General features: G+C 55.1%; 6 protein-coding genes across 6 annotated transcripts; 4 read left to right on the top strand and 2 right to left on the bottom strand.

Annotated features, from left to right (window-relative positions):
• Window positions 1-224: 224 nt before the first annotated feature.
• Window positions 225-1437, bottom strand: WHR41_05444 (uncharacterized protein; the record flags this gene model as incomplete). Its single annotated transcript, XM_069374049.1, has 6 exons — window positions 225-301; window positions 357-629; window positions 683-854; window positions 912-1056; window positions 1109-1277; window positions 1332-1437. 6 exons carry the CDS (start codon window positions 1435-1437, stop codon window positions 225-227), a joined length of 942 nt encoding a protein of 313 aa, XP_069229307.1.
• A 1665-nt stretch (window positions 1438-3102) lies between these two features.
• lap1 (Leucine aminopeptidase 1) lies at window positions 3103-4263 on the bottom strand (the record flags this gene model as incomplete). Its single annotated transcript, XM_069374050.1, has 1 exon — window positions 3103-4263. The coding sequence occupies one exon, from the start codon at window positions 4261-4263 to the stop codon at window positions 3103-3105; it is 1161 nt and encodes a 386-aa protein (XP_069229306.1).
• Window positions 4264-4834: 571 nt separating this feature from the next.
• Window positions 4835-7168, top strand: WHR41_05446 (uncharacterized protein; the record flags this gene model as incomplete). Its single annotated transcript, XM_069374051.1, has 1 exon — window positions 4835-7168. One exon carries the CDS (start codon window positions 4835-4837, stop codon window positions 7166-7168), a length of 2334 nt encoding a protein of 777 aa, XP_069229309.1.
• Window positions 7169-8034: 866 nt separating this feature from the next.
• Window positions 8035-9607, top strand: WHR41_05447 (uncharacterized protein). The gene is made up of 2 exons (XM_069374052.1): window positions 8035-8721; window positions 8779-9607. Exons 1-2 carry the CDS (start codon window positions 8471-8473, stop codon window positions 9500-9502), a joined length of 975 nt encoding a protein of 324 aa, XP_069229308.1. The 5' UTR covers window positions 8035-8470; the 3' UTR covers window positions 9503-9607.
• Window positions 9608-10140: 533 nt separating this feature from the next.
• On the top strand, window positions 10141-13233 carry fox-2 (Peroxisomal hydratase-dehydrogenase-epimerase). Its single transcript, XM_069374053.1, has 4 exons — window positions 10141-10445; window positions 10504-10840; window positions 10897-12333; window positions 12383-13233. The coding sequence occupies exons 1-4, from the start codon at window positions 10284-10286 to the stop codon at window positions 13168-13170; spliced, it is 2724 nt and encodes a 907-aa protein (XP_069229305.1). The 5' UTR covers window positions 10141-10283; the 3' UTR covers window positions 13171-13233.
• A 1389-nt stretch (window positions 13234-14622) lies between these two features.
• Window positions 14623-16233, top strand: WHR41_05449 (uncharacterized protein; the record flags this gene model as incomplete). The annotated part of the gene is made up of 2 exons (XM_069374054.1): window positions 14623-14895; window positions 14947-16233. The coding sequence occupies 2 exons, from the start codon at window positions 14623-14625 to the stop codon at window positions 16231-16233; spliced, it is 1560 nt and encodes a 519-aa protein (XP_069229304.1).
• Window positions 16234-16493: the final 260 nt, after the last annotated feature.

The raw sequence follows: 16493 nt of genomic DNA on the forward strand, positions 1-16493 counted from the left end.
ACGGTTGGCAGAGGCTGAAATCAATCTTTGAGCTGAGACTCAAATGGAAGAAAGGGAAAGCTGCAAAGGAACTCTTTAATTACCATATCTCTGCGTACAGTCAACCGCATCACGTTTCCAAATCATCGAAATCCAGACCGACAAAGCGCCACTGCGCGACTATTGACAATTATGCCACCAGTAATTGGCGCTGAGGCCCTTGCAAGATATCCTCATCAAGCTATTCAAGCGCTGTACTGTGCCCTCTCCCTCTCCTTCGCCTTCTGGGAAGCACCCTTGATGATACCGGAGAGGTCGCCAACTGCGACATTACATTAGCATCTGACAACAACGAGCAATGACATTGCTCAACATACCAGGTAGCTGGAATGGGAAGTCCAGAGAAGCGAGCAAGATGGCGAAGAATATCCACCACCCACACATGTCCGAGACGAACGTCAACGCTCCCGCCGCAACGGTCAAAGTCGTTGCAATCTCCGTGTTGCCGAGGGCAAGGTGCCAGTAAGCGCCGGCGAGGCAAGCGAAAGCGGGGACGAGGGTCAGAAAGATGATAAAGAAGACGACATTGGTGCGGAGGGAGCAGATCAGGTAGATGACGCAGAGAACACCCATCCATAGCTGGAAGAAAGCTGCGGTCAAAGTCAGTTGCTGCTGTTGAGTTTGACTATTCGAACGAGCTTACCGAATGTCGCGTTGAAAGCCGGTGCCGTCAAGCCTTCTCCAGGGTTGCTCAATGGGTCTGAGGAATAAGCGCCGTAGGCGTTCCAGAACGGAGTCAAGGTGCAGGCGAAAGCAATCCAGAACGCACCGAAAGTACCGAAGACGACGAACGGAAAAGTGTTGCCGATAATCCACTAATACTTGTTAGAATCACAGAAAGAAGGGAAACATTCGGGCGTGAGCAAGCTTACTTCACCAACGGAGCCGAGAATCATGAGAACGCCGCCAAAGCCGACGTAGACACCGACGTTAGCAGCACCGCTGCCACCAGCACCACGCCAGCCCATCAGAGTGCAAGAGAGAGGAGTCAAAGATAGAATGAAGCCGGAAAGCGCCCTAAGGGAAGTCAGTTCATCCCCCATGACCTTTGAAATGGTCGCTGTCTTACAGAGGAGTAGGGTTGCCAAAAGTCTTTCGGAGTTCACCAGCGACACGGTTATGGGGCTGAAGATAGATCTTCTCGAACAGCTCTGGGGAGATGGACAGGCTGCCCGTGGTTCGGATGCGGTTCAATGCATGTTCAGGATCCATGTCCTTGTCGAGATGACTGTGGTATTCTTGCCTACGCGTTAGTTTACAGCTCCATATCAAGCGACCGGACGATCAAGTACCGTTGTGCCCGTTGCTGAAGTCTTTCTCGAGAGGTGCGTCGGAACCTCTGTGGACTCCAGCAGTAAGGTTCGCGTTCTCTTGGGTCGCTTGGTATGTATCCGACATCGAAGCTGGCTTATCCGAGTCTCAAGGCAATTGAAGAAGCTTGAGGGAGATGAAACGTGCAAGGGGAGGGCGAAGTCACAGAAAGATCTTACGACTCACGATTGGCAAGGCCGAAGATGAAAGCAAGCAGCGGCGAACCCCTACCTTATGAAGACGACCCTCTACGAAGCATAGCTCGCGGCTCCGCACTTGTGCATCTTGGGTCTAGACGATCTTACCACTCAGACATCAAATACAGATGCGGTGGACCGGCTGGAACGGAGACGCGGCGCCAAACCTATGCCCCCATTCGAAACCCTCCCTCCTCAATCTCCGCTCGAACGCTGTGTCAAAGATTCATCGTGACATGCGACGGCCACCGAGGCTGGTGAGCTATCCCAAAGAAGCCTGGTGCCCGCGAAGCGACTCCTATGCGTAGCTGGTCGGCGCAGAAGCGAGCCGCGTCTTCACCGAATCTGCAAAATGCCATTCTTTTGTGCCTGTTCTGATGGTGCGGTAAGGTGACACGGCATCTTGCCATTGACTACCAACACCGGACACTCGCCTGGGCATGCGCAGTCAATGGCATATCGCAAGGCAGTACCTCAGTGCAGCTGTATAGCTCAGGTAGCTGCAAAACTTAGGAGGAATCTCGGACAGTGGCTCTCCCATCCACACTCCGGTATACACACACACCATTCCCGCCCAGACAACAGAAGCCGGGCATACGGAAGGATTGCACTCCGGCCCAAGCACTCCCAGAGCATGTCTCACTGGTGCCAGAATAGCCTTTGTGGCGGTCGATCGTTTGCGGGGTGAGGTCTGGGGATGCGGAGAAGTGGTCCATGGACAAGACGTCAAGGGACGGGAACAGAGCATGCCGGGTTGCAAGTATTACTTTTAACCTTCGCCTTAGCAGAACGATCCTCAATCACCTTCCAAATACTGTGCTAGACGGTCTTTCGCTCTAGAATTCGAGCTGAACCTTGCGTCTTTTCGTGCTCGAGGAAAACCGAGAAATATCGCCCGTGAAAGCATTCCGGTAGACTGCATCTGATGGCGCTTCATGCCTCCAATGAGATGACACCGTCTGACCGGGTTCCTCTCAACCCATTGCGCCGGCCCAAGCGGATCTTGGAAACGCGGCGAGGAGATGAGACTGCCGCGCATCAGTGATGCGTTTATTCCCGTGCGCCTAGCTCCAGGGTGTTCAGCAAATGGGGTTGGTCCGCTTTCAAGGGTGGCGTCCCGCCGCCAGATTACTCCTCTTTCGGTCGCAACACGAGACACGCCGATTCAGGCGTCCGCGCATTGTTGTGTCTTGTGAGCGGACGCCCGAAGTATACTTGCATTGGTAAGGCACTCGACGGAGGTAGCGGTGTTTGTGAAGTGTCAAGTCAATGTTCGAAAGTTCGGCGAGGGACCGATCGCTTTGATCCTTGAGCTTGGCGCTCTTAGGGCCGGCTTTGGGTTTGGCCCCCAGCAGCTTTGGTATACCCTCGAGAAACTTCCGTGTTGACGGCCTCTCGAGGATTTGGGTTGATATGTTTAAGACATGATATGTACGCATGCTATCTCCCATTATATTCGAAATACATGTTTCTTTTTTAATCATTGAGACCAAGTCTTTACCAGATGCCTTGCGCGCTTGTTCATGCCATACTTAGAATGCTGCAGATGCCCGTTCTAATCAAACTTCGCGAAAGCAAGCTCATAAGCCAGCCCAAGCGTGAGACGCGCGTGTTGCAGCATATGCTTGAAGTCGAGATATTCAACCTTGTCATCCGTAGTGTGAATCTTCTTGTCGCTGTACTTGAAGTCCGACTCAATCACAAACGCAGACGGGTAGCCATGCTTGCTGGCACTAGCGTGGTCAGAACATGCGTAACCACACTTCGTCTCGACGTAAGGGATCGTGCAGTACGTGCTGACGACCTCCTTGATGAAGGTGGTGAGTCCTGGGTCGACAAAGTCCGTGATGACACCTACGCTCTCTGGCTCGCCTGCGGCGATCGTAGCGTGCGTGTACCCGGTCATGTCCTGCTGTAGCATAGCCTTGACATCGCGACCTTGCTTCTCATATGCGCTGAAGATCGCCTGGCTTCCCAGCAGGCCGCCCTCCTCGGCACTGTACCAGTGGAACTCAACAGTGTTCTCGGCCTTGCCGTGTAGGATGTCTTTGTCTTGCAAGAGAACACGGAGGGCTTCCAAGATAGTAACAGTGCCAGAGCCATCGTCATCCGCACCTGGAGCAGCCAGGATGGACGGCAAGAAGAGGTTGATGCTGTCCTGATGTGCGCCAATGACCACAGTCTTCTCACTCTTGCCCGGCAGCGTGGCGATGATGCTGTTCTGGCCCCATTCGTGCTCGAAGAAGTGAGCGACGCCCGCGCCGGCATGCGCCAGTGTCTTGTTGACCTGGTCAAACAGCCACTCGGATGACTGTCTGCCGTAGTCCGATTTGTAATAGCGGGTGTGGAAAGAAGTGAACTTCTCAAGGTGCTTCCGCATGTTCTTCGCATCCAGCTCTTTCAACAACGGCGAAACGGTCTCGTTGAATGCCGGCTTCTTAGGGTAGTGGACGTTTGCCTGGGTGCGGATCGAAGCGTCACGCTCTGGCAGGCCGGTGATGTCGAAGAAGCTCTTGCCCTCTCTCCTGAGCTGCCATTTCTCATCTTCAGTAACAAGTCTGGTGTCGCCAGGTGCAAGCTCGATCAAGAACTTCTCCGCCTCAACGATAGGCTGTTGGCCCTTGAGCCAGTCGACACCAGTCTGCAGATTGGCTGGAAGGTAGATGGCCTGAGCGAGCGAGGCACCGAGGCCTGCAGCAATCAATGAAGATCTCATTCTGTTCAGTATGCGTGGTGATTCCACCTCTGAGGCAGATGTAGGGCAGAAGCTTTAGCTATGAGGCGCGTTCCTCGTGTGCACCTCGCGTCTGGTTGCCCGGCAGCAGCTATCTCTCGAGCTCGCCAGATCAGCCGAGCACGCCGAGGTGGCGTCATCATCGTCGGCCGCGTTTCCCCGAGTGACGCGGGTGCCTCAGGCCTAAGATCGCACGACTCCAGGTTGCCGAACGTCGCAGCTCGCTCCGATCGCGGCGGCGCTGGGGCGGTGTCTGGGCGATCGCTGCACGAGGGGCCGAGTGGGCAACAAATGAGAGCACGCTCATTTGACGTCTTAGTCAAGCTCCCGACATCGCCGACATCGCTGGTGGGGGTGACTCTGGGAAAGTATTCAAGGCTGGAGCGTTGTGTCGTGAGACGGACGTAGCTGGATTCTCCTCTCCATTTCTGCCTCTATTTCGTCCATTGCTCATAAAGAAGTTCGTCCGCTTCTTCCACTGTATATTATCCGTCACAGAAAGGAACCTACCCCCAAACGCCTCTCGGCAGAGCAGAGAAAACCCACCACCAACATGCCTGGCGTTGTTAAGGGCCCCCAGACCCTGTACGACAAGGTCTTCAACGATCACGTTGTCCACGAGCAGGAGGGCGGCACTTGTGTGCTGTACATCGACCGCCACCTCGTCCACGAGGTGACCTCTCCCCAAGCCTTCGAGGGCCTCCGCAATGCTGGCCGCAAGGTCCGCCGACCCGATAACACCCTCGTCACCACCGACCACAATGTTCCCACCTCCACAAGGAAAAACTTCAAGAACGTGAGCGATTTTGTCAAAGAGGATGACAGCAGGACCCAGTGCGAGACTCTCGAGCAGAATGTCAAGGACTTCAAGCTCACATACTTTGGTCTGGGCGACAAGAGGCAGGGCATTGTGCACATTATCGGCCCCGAGCAGGGCTTCACTCTGCCCGGTACCACAGTGGTCTGCGGTGACAGCCATACCAGTACCCATGGTGCTTTCGGCGCCCTGGCTTTCGGTATCGGCACATCTGAGGTCGAGCACGTGCTCGCCACGCAAACTCTGCTATCAAGCAAGAGCAAGAACATGAGAGTCCAAGTGGACGGCGAGCTTGCACCTGGCGTGTCCAGCAAAGATATCGTCCTCTACGTAATTGGAAAGATTGGTACTGCTGGTGGCACTGGCCACGTTATTGAGTTCTGCGGCAGCGCCATCCGCAGCCTGAGCATGGAGGCTAGAATGTCAATTTGCAACATGTCGATCGAGGGTGGCGCGCGTGCTGGCATGGTCGCGCCTGACGAGATCACATTCGAATACCTCAAGGGCAAGCCTCTCGCACCCAAGGTCGACTCCCCGGAGTGGAACAAGGCCATTAAGTATTGGAGCAGCCTCCGCACCGACGAGGGCGCGAAGTTCGACGTCGACATCTTCATCGACGCCAAGGATATTGAGCCTACCGTCTCGTGGGGCACCTCTCCTCAGGATGTCATCGGCATTACTGGTGTCGTTCCTGGCCCTGACGATTTCGATGATGACAACAAGAAGAAGGCATGCGAACGCGCTCTCACTTACATGGGGCTTACCGCTGGCACAAAAATGACCGACATTGTGCTCGACAAGGTCTTTATCGGCTCTTGCACCAACGCTCGTATCGAAGACCTGAGAATTGCAGCACACATTGTGAAGGGCAAGAAGGCCGCGCCTAACCTCAAGCGCGTGATGATCGTGCCTGGTTCTGGGCTCGTGAAGAAGCAGGCTGAGTCCGAGGGTCTTGACAAAATTTTCGAGGACGCTGGTTTTGAGTGGAGAGAAGCTGGTTGCTCCATGTGCCTGGGTATGAACCCCGATATCCTTTCACCAGGCGAGCGTTGCGCCAGCACGTCAAACCGCAACTTTGAAGGTCGCCAGGGCGCTGGTGGACGCACACACCTGATGTCCCCTGCCATGGCTGCGGCTGCTGCACTTTCTGGCAAGCTCGCGGATGTCAGGGATCTTGCCGGTTACGAGCAGGCTCTGCCTTCTGCTAAGAGCGCATCGAACCGCATCGAGTCGCCGACTAGCCAGCTTGACGAGCCCGAGTCTGACGTTGATCTCGACAACGTTCTCGACCTTCCTGAGCAGGGCCAGGGTAACACAGTCAAGAGTTCTGCACCCTCTAGCAGCGGCTCCGGTCTGCCCAAGTTCACTCAGCTCAAGGGTGTTGCCGCCCCACTGGACCGTTCGAACGTCGACACCGACGCCATCATCCCCAAACAGTTCCTCAAGACCATCAAGCGCTCTGGTCTCTCCGCCGGTCTCTTCCACGCCTGGCGGTTCAACGAGGACGGCACCAAGAACGCCGACTTCGTCCTCAACAAGGAACCCTACACCAACTCAAAAATCCTCGTGGTCTCCGGCCCCAACTTCGGCTGCGGTAGCAGTCGTGAGCACGCCCCTTGGGCCCTGCTCGACTTCGGCATCAAGTGTATCATCGCCAGCTCCTTTGGCGACATCTTCTTCAACAACACCTTCAAGAACGGCATGCTGCCCCTCAGAGTCGCCGACGAGGCGAAGCTACGCAAGATCTACGGCGAAGCCGAGGCCGGCCGCGAGCTCGAGGTCGACCTGGAGAACAACGTTGTCAAGGACGCGCAGGGCAACGTTCTCGCGGACTTCGAGGTTGACGGCTTCAAAAAGCACTGCCTGGTCAACGGCCTCGATGAGATCGGTCTGACCATGCAGAAGGACGACTACATTACCAAGTTCGAGCGCAGGCGTACGGAAGAGACCCCTTGGCTGGACGGCAGCGGATATCTGTCGCGTCACCGCACCGGACCCGTCAAGGTGGATGCTGCGCCTGTGCCCAAAACCAACCGCGGCGAGGAGAAGGCCGAGCCGCTGGAGTGGTAAATGGAGGAACGGGATTGGAGGAATTCAGCGAAATAGGAAAAGCGAAAGATTGGGAGATACCTACGTGCACATGTCTTAATCATGAAACGAATTTCAGTTGCAATGAATCTACTCGAATATCTACAATACCAGTTCTTTGTCAACTAGGGTCAGACCACATGTTGACTGCAACGAGGCCTTGGCTTTGAGGTTATGCTGTGTGTATCAGGGGTTACATGTGCGTCAACCACCCCTTCTCCGAGCGTTTGCAGGGTAAATGCTCTCCCATCGTATAGCTAGTCCTGAATGTCTAGGGCGGAGTATAGCAGCCTACGGGGCTTCGTAGGCTAGGTAACATCGTTATAAGTAGAGACTCTACAAGGCCTCCTTGGTCCATTTCCACTCAGGAGCGACCGTGATGACTCGCGAAAGAGCATCCTGACAATTCCGCCGACGTTCGCAGAATTGATGGCGGGTCGTCCACATGGTATGTTATACGGGTACAAGTTCGGTGCAATGTCCCGTCAGTGGCAGTGAGTAGGGACATGAGTTCCTGCAGACCAAACTGTAAAGAAACGTACCAAAGCCTCCCGATGTGTCGAAATAGCAGGTCAAGAAGTCATACGTCATGAGCTGTGATCTGCTTGTACATCATGCACTCCCTGACCATAATCGATAACGGATATCACGCCTGTTTCGAATCATGCATATCGTGTGGTGCACGGCAGAAAACTCAAAATCTTGCCAGCCACCTCCTCCGGGCACAAACGGCGCATGGCAACGGTGCGTCAGGCGGTCTGCACCTTGCCCGCTGTTGAGAAAACTGCAGGTGAAGACTCGTATCTCAGCCGCGCCATGCCAGGATTAAATCCAAGCGACGGGTCATCACACGAAACACAACCCCGGGATCACCACGGAGCCGCGCAGGATGCGGCCGGCAGTGGCGTCAGATATGCCAGGAACCCAAGCCCTAAAGAAACTAAAAATTGCCAGTGTCCGCGGGCCTGTTGATCAGTTGGGGAAATGCATGCACGTCCATTCACGCTCAAGCCGCGTTCTCAGGACGCCGGTGGTGTCCCTGCGCTGCTACCTTTTCCTTCTGCATGTCTCGCTTCTCTGCGGGAGCTGGAGAATCTTTCGCGTAGAGCGCGTTACCGTCTTGACTGCATCTACAGCTTAGCTTTGACCTCGCGTTCAGTTTCTTAATCATCTGCTTTGGAATACTTTTCTGTCGTTCTTGCATTGCCTGTACTGTACAGAGATCGAATTGCTTACTGCCTCTTCACCGTCTTTGAGATTCGGACACATTCTTTCAAAGGCGACATGAGGGCTTTCACGGCCGCGTCTCTAATGGCTGGCATTGCTTATGCCCTGCCGCAGTCTTGCCAGACGACTACCAAGCAAGTCATCGTACCGACTAGCACCGCGACTTACTATTCGACGCATGTCGAAACGGTCCAAGCAACGACTGCCCAAGATCTTGGTACTTTCACCGAGATCGTTCGCCAAAGCTCGACAAAGACGCTTCAGACTCTGACGAGTACCGAGATTGATTGCACGGCCAGTGGCATGGTGTAAGTTTTCTGGTATGACATCGTCCCCAAGCCGACTGAGCTAACGCGAGATATCAGTGCCTCTCAGCCAACTACCACCATTTACACGTCCGCTGGCGACACCAACGGTTCTTCTTCGCAGTCCCCCACTGCATCCGCAGCGTTAGGGAACCAAGACAAGAGCCTACACTCTCGTCGAGACGCAGAGTGCACAGTGACTAAGACATCCACGACCACTTACGGCCAGACTTACACCTTTGTGCCGGCCGACGCAACCAGCACGTACACCCGCTTCACGGCATTTACGCAAGCAACTGTGACAAGCACTTCTACCGGCGGAACAGCATATGCCATCGCCACGGCGCTGGCCACCGCACCTGACCATTGTGGCAGGAATTCGACATCCACATCCACCACCACGCAAGACGCCCGTTGTGCTCCTTCAGCTCTCATCTCCGCCGCCGGGGCGTCAGAGACATCGGAGCAGTTCGGCCTGTCGTACTCGCAAAGGACGTCCTCCGGTGCGACATACAGTACCAACACAACCGACGCGTCGTCCTGCTGCCAGCAGTGCGTTGAAGCGGAAGGCTGCGCCGCCAGCGCCTGGGACATCAGGAACGGCGCGTGCAAACTTGAGTTCCCTGTCAAGTTCGACAGCGGAGAGATGAGCTGCGGACTCGGGCTGCAGGCGTATTACAACGCTGGGCCGAATCACCCAATGGAGCGAGGTGCTGGACTCTTCGTGGCTAGGGGCTGTGGAAGCGTGGCTTTTGCGAACGCGAAGCCTGATGACGGCACTTAAGTGTCCGAGCTGTGAGGGCGTCCTAAGAGCGGGCCCTAGGTGATGGATTCATTGCATTTCGTATTGTAATATAGAAGTCTTGTAATCTTTCGATGTCTTGATACAGTTGCAGTCTCTCCAGGGTTGGCCGAGTACGCAGGTTGGAGGCGCGGGTGCTTAGGAGACCCTAGTGCATTCCACGCATTCGTAGGCCTACATAATTTTAAACCTGAAGTAAAGGGTAATACTTGATCACATGGCTTAGATGAGCGTGATAATTAGCTTGCAATTATTTCAAGACGTTTGAAGTAACAGGTGCTACCCTCGCTTCGTTCGAAGGAGAAGTAGTAATTCCTCGGAGAGACGTTTAAGCCGTATGCCACAGGCTCTCCCCTTAGCGGTGGCCGGTACCAGGTGAATGCTCATGATCACAGGCCGAGGACCACAGAAGCAGACCAGCATGACTAGATCCAACAGCCGAAGATGAGGGTATATGACCGAATCGCATTGCCGGTCTCGTCCGGAAAGACTCGACAGACGTCACGTGGACCCCCGGGTTTCATGTGAATGCCGCGGGGACAGCCGAGCAGCAGAGGGTCCGAGGATGCCTCGGTCCAGCGACAGTTCGGCAGAGCCAAGCAACAGCATCATCCAGCTTCACGAGCCGGGGAGATCAGGTGCCTACATGTAGCCGACTCTGCGATCGGTGGATTTCCTTCTGCCATTTCTCATTTCTGTCTCATCTTCCCACCCTTCACTTACACTTTCCATATACCCGGTTTGCGATCTCTTCCCTGCAAACATGGCTGGAGAGCAACTACGCTATGACGGCCAGACGGTCGTAGTGACCGGCGCTGGCGGCGGACTCGGAAGGGCGTACGCGCTCTTCTTTGCCTCTCGCGGAGCCAATGTCGTGGTCAATGATCTTGGTGGCTCATTCAAGGGCGAGGGCGGCGGCAACAAGGTGTGTATTCGTGTATCCGTTCCCTCCAAGTTCCTTATTGACATCACTGCGTTTCCAGGCCGCCGACACCGTCGTCAACGAAATCACATCCGCCGGCGGCAAAGCCGTCGCGAACTACGACTCGGTTGAGAATGGAGACAAGATCATCGAGACGGCGATCAAGGCCTTTGGCCGGATCGACGTGCTCATCAACAATGCCGGCATCCTCCGGGATATCAGCTTCAAGAACATGAAGGATCAGGACTGGGACCTCATTATGAAGGTGCACGTCGAGGGAGCATACAAGTGTGCGAGAGCCGCATGGCCACACTTCAGGAAACAGAAGTACGGCCGCGTGATCAACACAGCCAGTGCTGCGGGTCTTTTCGGCAGCTTTGGACAATGCAACTACTCTGGTAAGCGCGCGATTGCGTTTCTTGGAATCCTGAAGACGGAAGCTGACATGGCTTAGCTGCGAAACTCTCCCAGGTTGGATTTACCGAGACTCTGGCAAAGGAGGGCCTGAAGTACAACATTATCTGCAACGTCATCGCCCCCATCGCCGCCTCGAGAATGACTGCCACTGTCATGCCCCCGGAGGTGCTGGACGCATTGAAGCCCGAGTGGGTTGTTCCTCTTGTGGCTGTCCTGGTGCACAAATCTAACGACTCTGAGACTGGCTCCATCTTCGAAGTCGGTGGTGGCCACGTCGCCAAGCTGCGTTGGGAGCGCTCCAAGGGTGCTCTCCTCAGAGCAGACGACAGCTTCACACCTGGTGCTCTGCTGAAGAAGTGGGACGATGTGGGAAACTTTGCTGCTGATGCTAGCTATCCTACGGGACCGGCCAACTTCCTTGAGCTGCTTGAAGATGCACAGAAGCTGCCTCCTAACCCTCCTGCCGAGAAGGTAGAATTCCAAGGCAAGGTCGCTCTGATCACTGGCGCTGGTGCTGGTCTTGGTCGTATCTACGCCCTTCAATTCGCGAAGTATGGCGCTAAGGTTGTGGTCAACGACCTCGTCAACCCGGATACAACTGTACAGGAGATTCAGAAGCTCGGTGGTCAGGCCACTGGCGTCAAGGCAAGCGCTGAGGAAGGCGAGACTGTCGTGAAGGCAGCTATCGACGCCTACGGCCGCGTCGACATCATTGTCAACAACGCTGGCATCTTGCGCGACAAGGCCTTTGCCAACATGGATGACAAGATGTTCAAGCAGGTGCTTGATGTCCACCTCCGCGGCACATACAAGGTCACCAAGGCTGCTTGGCCCTACATGCTCAAGCAGAAGTACGGCCGCATCATCAACACTACTTCCACCTCTGGTATCTACGGCAACTTTGGTCAGGCCAACTACGCTGCTGCCAAGTGCGGTATTCTCGGCTTCTCACGCGCTCTTGCTAGAGAAGGCAAGAAGTACAACATCTTCGTCAACACCATCGCCCCCAATGCTGGCACCAACATGACCAGGTCCATCATGCCCGAGGAGATGGTGCAGGCCTTCAAGCCCGACTACGTGGCGCCTGCCGTTGTCCTGCTTTGCTCGGACAAGGTTCCCGAGCCAGCCACTGGTCGTCTCTTCGAGGTCGGCTCTGGCTGGGTTGGCGAGACTAGGTGGCAGCGTACTGGCGGTGTCGGCTTCCCTATCGACAAGCAGCTCACCCCTGAGGAGGTTCTCGCCAAGTTCAACACGATCCTGAACTTCGAAGACGGCCGCGCTGACCACCCTGAGGACCCATCTGCCGGCACGGAGAAGATCATGGCCAACATGGAGAACCGCTCTTCTGCTGCGAAGAAGGAGAAGAAGGGCGGCGCTCCCAACAAGGAGATTTTGGCCAATATTGAGGCGGCGAAAAAGGCAAAGGCCGAGGGCACCGACTTCTCCTACGATGAGCGCGATGTCATTCTCTACAGTAAGGTCCAGAGTGTCTCATCATGCAGAATTTTACTGACACGTTTTAGACCTCGGCGTTGGCGCCAAGCGCACAGATCTGCCTCTTGTCTTCGAGAACGACGACAACTTCCAAGTCCTGCCCACCTTCGGTGTCATTCCTACTTTCAATGCTGTTGCTCCCTTCAGCATGGGCGACCTTGTCCCCAACTTCAGCCCCATGATGTTGCTGCACGGTGAGCAATACTTGGAGATCCGCAACCCGATTCCCACAGAGGCTACCACTACATCATATCCCAGCCTCGTCGAGGTTGTGGACAAGGGTAACGCCGGCATCGTCGTCACTGGCTCGACCACCAAGGACAAGAAGACCGGCAAGGACCTTTTCTACAACGAGAGCACCGTCTTCATCCGCGGCTCCGGCGGCTTTGGCGGCCCTAGCAAGGGCAATGACCGTGGTGCAGCATCTCGCGTCTACAAGCCTCCCCAGCGCCAGCCCGACTCCGTCGTCGAGGAGAAGACGACCGAGGAGCAGGCCGCCATCTACCGCCTGTCGGGCGACCGCAACCCGCTGCACATCGACCCCGAGTTCAGCAAGGTCGGTGGCTTCAAGGACCCCATCCTCCACGGCCTATGCTCTTTCGGTATTGCGGGCAAGGCCGTCGTCAAGAACTACGGCCAGTTCAAGAACATCAAGGTGCGCTTTGCGGGTGTCGTCATTCCCGGTCAGACGCTGGTCACGGAGATGTGGAAGGAGGGCAACACGGTCATCTTCCAGACCAAGGTGAAAGAGACGGGCAAGCTGTGTATCGCTGGAGCCGGCGCGGAGCTGGCTGGCGCTGGAAAGAGCAAGCTTTGATTTACGCGGTAGTTACGGCTGACCGATTATGTAATTTTGTACTTCGTTTGACCATTTCGAACATCCTTGTCCCTCGATTGAACGGTCTTCGTATTCATATGTCTGACAGCTCACTCACAAGTCCCATGACGATGCCTAAGAATCCATCCATCTCGGGCTCGGGACAGGGCCACATCCGTCATTTCACAACGCTACAGTATAGTTCGGATGCAAGTCATAGCCGTCTTGGCTACCACTACTGACAGAGGCTAGTTCAGCTTTCTACTCTAACGTTCCATCGAAGAAGGGCCAGGGCCCGGGGCACTAGCATGTGTTCGAGGCCCGAACTTATGTAGGGTAGTGCAGTGCTGTACTGAGCTTCAATCGGGAGCACGTGCCGGGTCTGGGGATACGAGCTGTACGACCCGCGAATGGAACGAGTTGAGCGACGGCGCTGGGGTCCCTGGAAGGGTGGGGCCGGGATAGGTAAGCACAGGACGTTTCACCAGGCGGGTTGGCTTGACGGTCATACGTTATTTGCACAACCACGCCCGTCGTACGATTCTTTGTGGAGAGCCTAGAATCACGTTCAATACATCCAAATGCTTGTTTCCACACGAGGATCGCTTCCATGACTGAAAACTTTCGCGATGTGCGAGGTCTGCGACGCGCAATCGAACCTATTCAACGCCACTCGCAACTACGATTGGGAATTCTGCAATCTACGGCTCGAACATGGATGTCGAGATCATGGTAGACTACTACTTAGCCGTCGTTCGCCGTTCGATGTATCAGTAATGTGTATTGATCAGCATTGCATGGACCAACGCTGCACAACTTTCCCCTCCACTTCAGCGTTGCAGTCTCTACCTTTCGGATGACGTTTACTTGTGCATATCGGATGCCATATAAACACCACATATACTCGCGACGCACTATTATGTTACACAATGGCGACGCGCAACACCCAAAGCTAGGAAACGAAGCGTCGTCGAGTGGAATGGTAACCCCAAAACCCTATCATTCAACTGGGTGGCAGTACATGTACGACATTTTACGAGATAGGGCTGGCTAAGCGTTTCAGAACGATCGCGTTCGAGGTCCTCGTGGTACGAACCGTGCGATGCGTGCATACTTCCGGCTTCGGGGGTTGAAGCCTTCAAGATGGGTCCTCGTACACCATACGAGGGTGTGGATCGTCACTTGGCACGAGATGCCACGTGCCTCATTGGCTGCTGCGCGAAGAAGGTTTGCTACAACTCCCTTTAGGCGGGAGGGTTGGCCATCGTCATTACAGGTTGGAAAGTTGTGCAGCCGGCAGTTATACAAAGAGTGGGTGGGTGGGTGGTCTGAGGAACAGGGAATGGCGGTGACTGTGCATGCTGACTATATAGATTGCCACACGGCACGTTCGAGTAAGTCCGGTAACTCAGCGCCTCAGTTGTGTCCTTTTGATCCTTCCGCTACGTGAGGATGGACGTGCTTACCGCCTACCGGCCAGCGTTCCTGGAGAACGTTCCAGTCTCCATTCAAGTGATCGCATTTGGGGCCATTGCGATTTCTGCCTATATCGCCTACTCCCTCCTTACAATCGAAAGGCCATTGAAGGGTTTCCCGGTTGTTGCGCTCACCGAGCGAGGGCTGAGCCCCAAATGGTCCTGGTATTCTGCCGGCACGGAAACGGTTGCGAAAGGTCTGAAGGAGCACAATGCTCCTTTCCAGGTCATCACGGGCACTGGTCCTAAAGTAAGCTCATGCAGGATCAAAGGTGTTGAACGCGCGCTCACAATGCTCTAGATCATACTGCCGAACCGATTCGCCGACGAACTTCGCGCTCGTGAAGAGCTCAATTTCCCCAAAGCTTTCGAGAAAGAGTTCTTCGTCAACTATCCTGGCTTCGATGGGCACAGGCAGGGTCTCATCGACGACTGGTTTATCCAAGAGATCACTCGCGTAAAGCTCACCCAATCTCTCAACCTCATTACTCACGATCTCGTCGACGAGACCACAGCAGCTGTTCACGACGTCTTCGGCGAGGACACCGAGTGGCACACTGCAGCTCTCAAAGATAATGTCGCTGAGATGGTTGCGCGTCTGTCCTCGCGTGTCTTCCTGGGTCTGCCTCTGTGCCGGAACAGGCGCTGGCTAGACATTGCAAAGGACTACACAATCGACAGCTTCATCGGGTCGCAATTGATGCGGATTGCACCTCCCATCCTCCGCCCAGTCTCGTACTGGTTGATTCCCAACTGTACACGCCTACGCAAGCAAGTTCGCGACGCCAGGAAGTTGATCATGCCGGAAGTTGAGCGTCGCAAGGAACGTGCACAAAAGGCGCTGGAAGCTGGCCAGAAGCCTCCGAAGACCGCGGATACCATCGGCTGGATGTACGAGGTTGGTCGTGGGAGACAGGTAGACTACGTCGCTGCCCAACTCTCCCTCTCGTTGGCTGCTATCCACACGACGACAGAATCCACGGCACAAGCGCTCATCGACATTTGCCGGTTTCCCGAGGTTGTGCAACCGATGAGAGAGGAGATTATTCAGGTCATTTCCGAGAATGGTTGGACCAAAGCCTCTCTCCAGAAGCTGCGTCTGATGGACAGCTTTCTCAAAGAGTCCCAGCGCTTCACCCCAATGTCGACCTTGTCCATGAATAGATACGTTGAGAAAGAGCTGGAGCTCTCGGACCGCACTGTTCTTCCGGTCGGCTCACGTTTCTTAGTCGCTGCGGCGTTTCAAGACCCTAGCATGTACGATGAGCCCGAGAAGTTCAAGGCATTCCGCTTCTCTGACAAGCGTCAGGAGCCGGGACAGGCAAACGCTTGGGGCCACGTGACGACGAACTCCAGCCACCTCGGGTTCGGCCACGGCCAGCATGCTTGCCCAGGAAGGTTTTTTGCCAGCAACGAGATCAAAGTGATCCTCTGCCATCTGTTGCTGAAATACGATTTTGACCTCGTTGACGGCGAGGTGCCGCCGACGATCAACTTCGAAGTGAACAAGTCCATCAGCCCGAAAAGCAAGGTCTCGCTGAGACGACGGAAGGAAGAGATCGTCTTGGATTTGGAATCCCCTTCATAGCGTATTTCGTCAGCTCTTACGATGGCATATGTCGCGAATTTGAAAATTTGTGATGTCTCCTCAGATTGCCGACCTTGTACGTGCGTGCGCGCGACGTCCATCAGGAACCCGACGAGCCCGGGTGAGTGATCATGAGTCTGTAGATTGGCGGAGGGCGAGGGCTAGTGTACACCCTGGGGCTCCAGTCCCGAATGCGATGGACCCATATCACCGAGGATTTTTGCACTGTTTCCGGTCGGCGTGTATCGGTCTCTATTATT

Source organism: Cladosporium halotolerans, assembly GCF_011745625.1.
Source record: "Cladosporium halotolerans strain TM138-S3 chromosome Unknown Sca15, whole genome shotgun sequence".
Lineage (NCBI taxonomy): Eukaryota > Fungi > Ascomycota > Dothideomycetes > Cladosporiales > Cladosporiaceae > Cladosporium > Cladosporium halotolerans.

Bases quoted from the DNA above. Each gene is read 5' to 3' on its own strand.
- fox-2 (XM_069374053.1), top strand. From the start codon at position 10,284: ATGGCTGGAGAGCAACTACGCTATGACGGCCAGACGGTCGTAGTGACC. The intron at 10,446-10,503 runs GTGTGTATTCGT...CTGCGTTTCCAG, and splicing joins GCGAGGGCGGCGGCAACAAG to GCCGCCGACACCGTCGTCAA. The intron at 12,334-12,382 runs GTAAGGTCCAGA...GACACGTTTTAG, and splicing joins GCGCGATGTCATTCTCTACA to ACCTCGGCGTTGGCGCCAAG.
- WHR41_05447 (XM_069374052.1), top strand. From the start codon at position 8,471: ATGAGGGCTTTCACGGCCGCGTCTCTAATGGCTGGCATTGCTTATGCC. The intron at 8,722-8,778 runs GTAAGTTTTCTG...GCGAGATATCAG, and splicing joins TGCACGGCCAGTGGCATGGT to TGCCTCTCAGCCAACTACCA.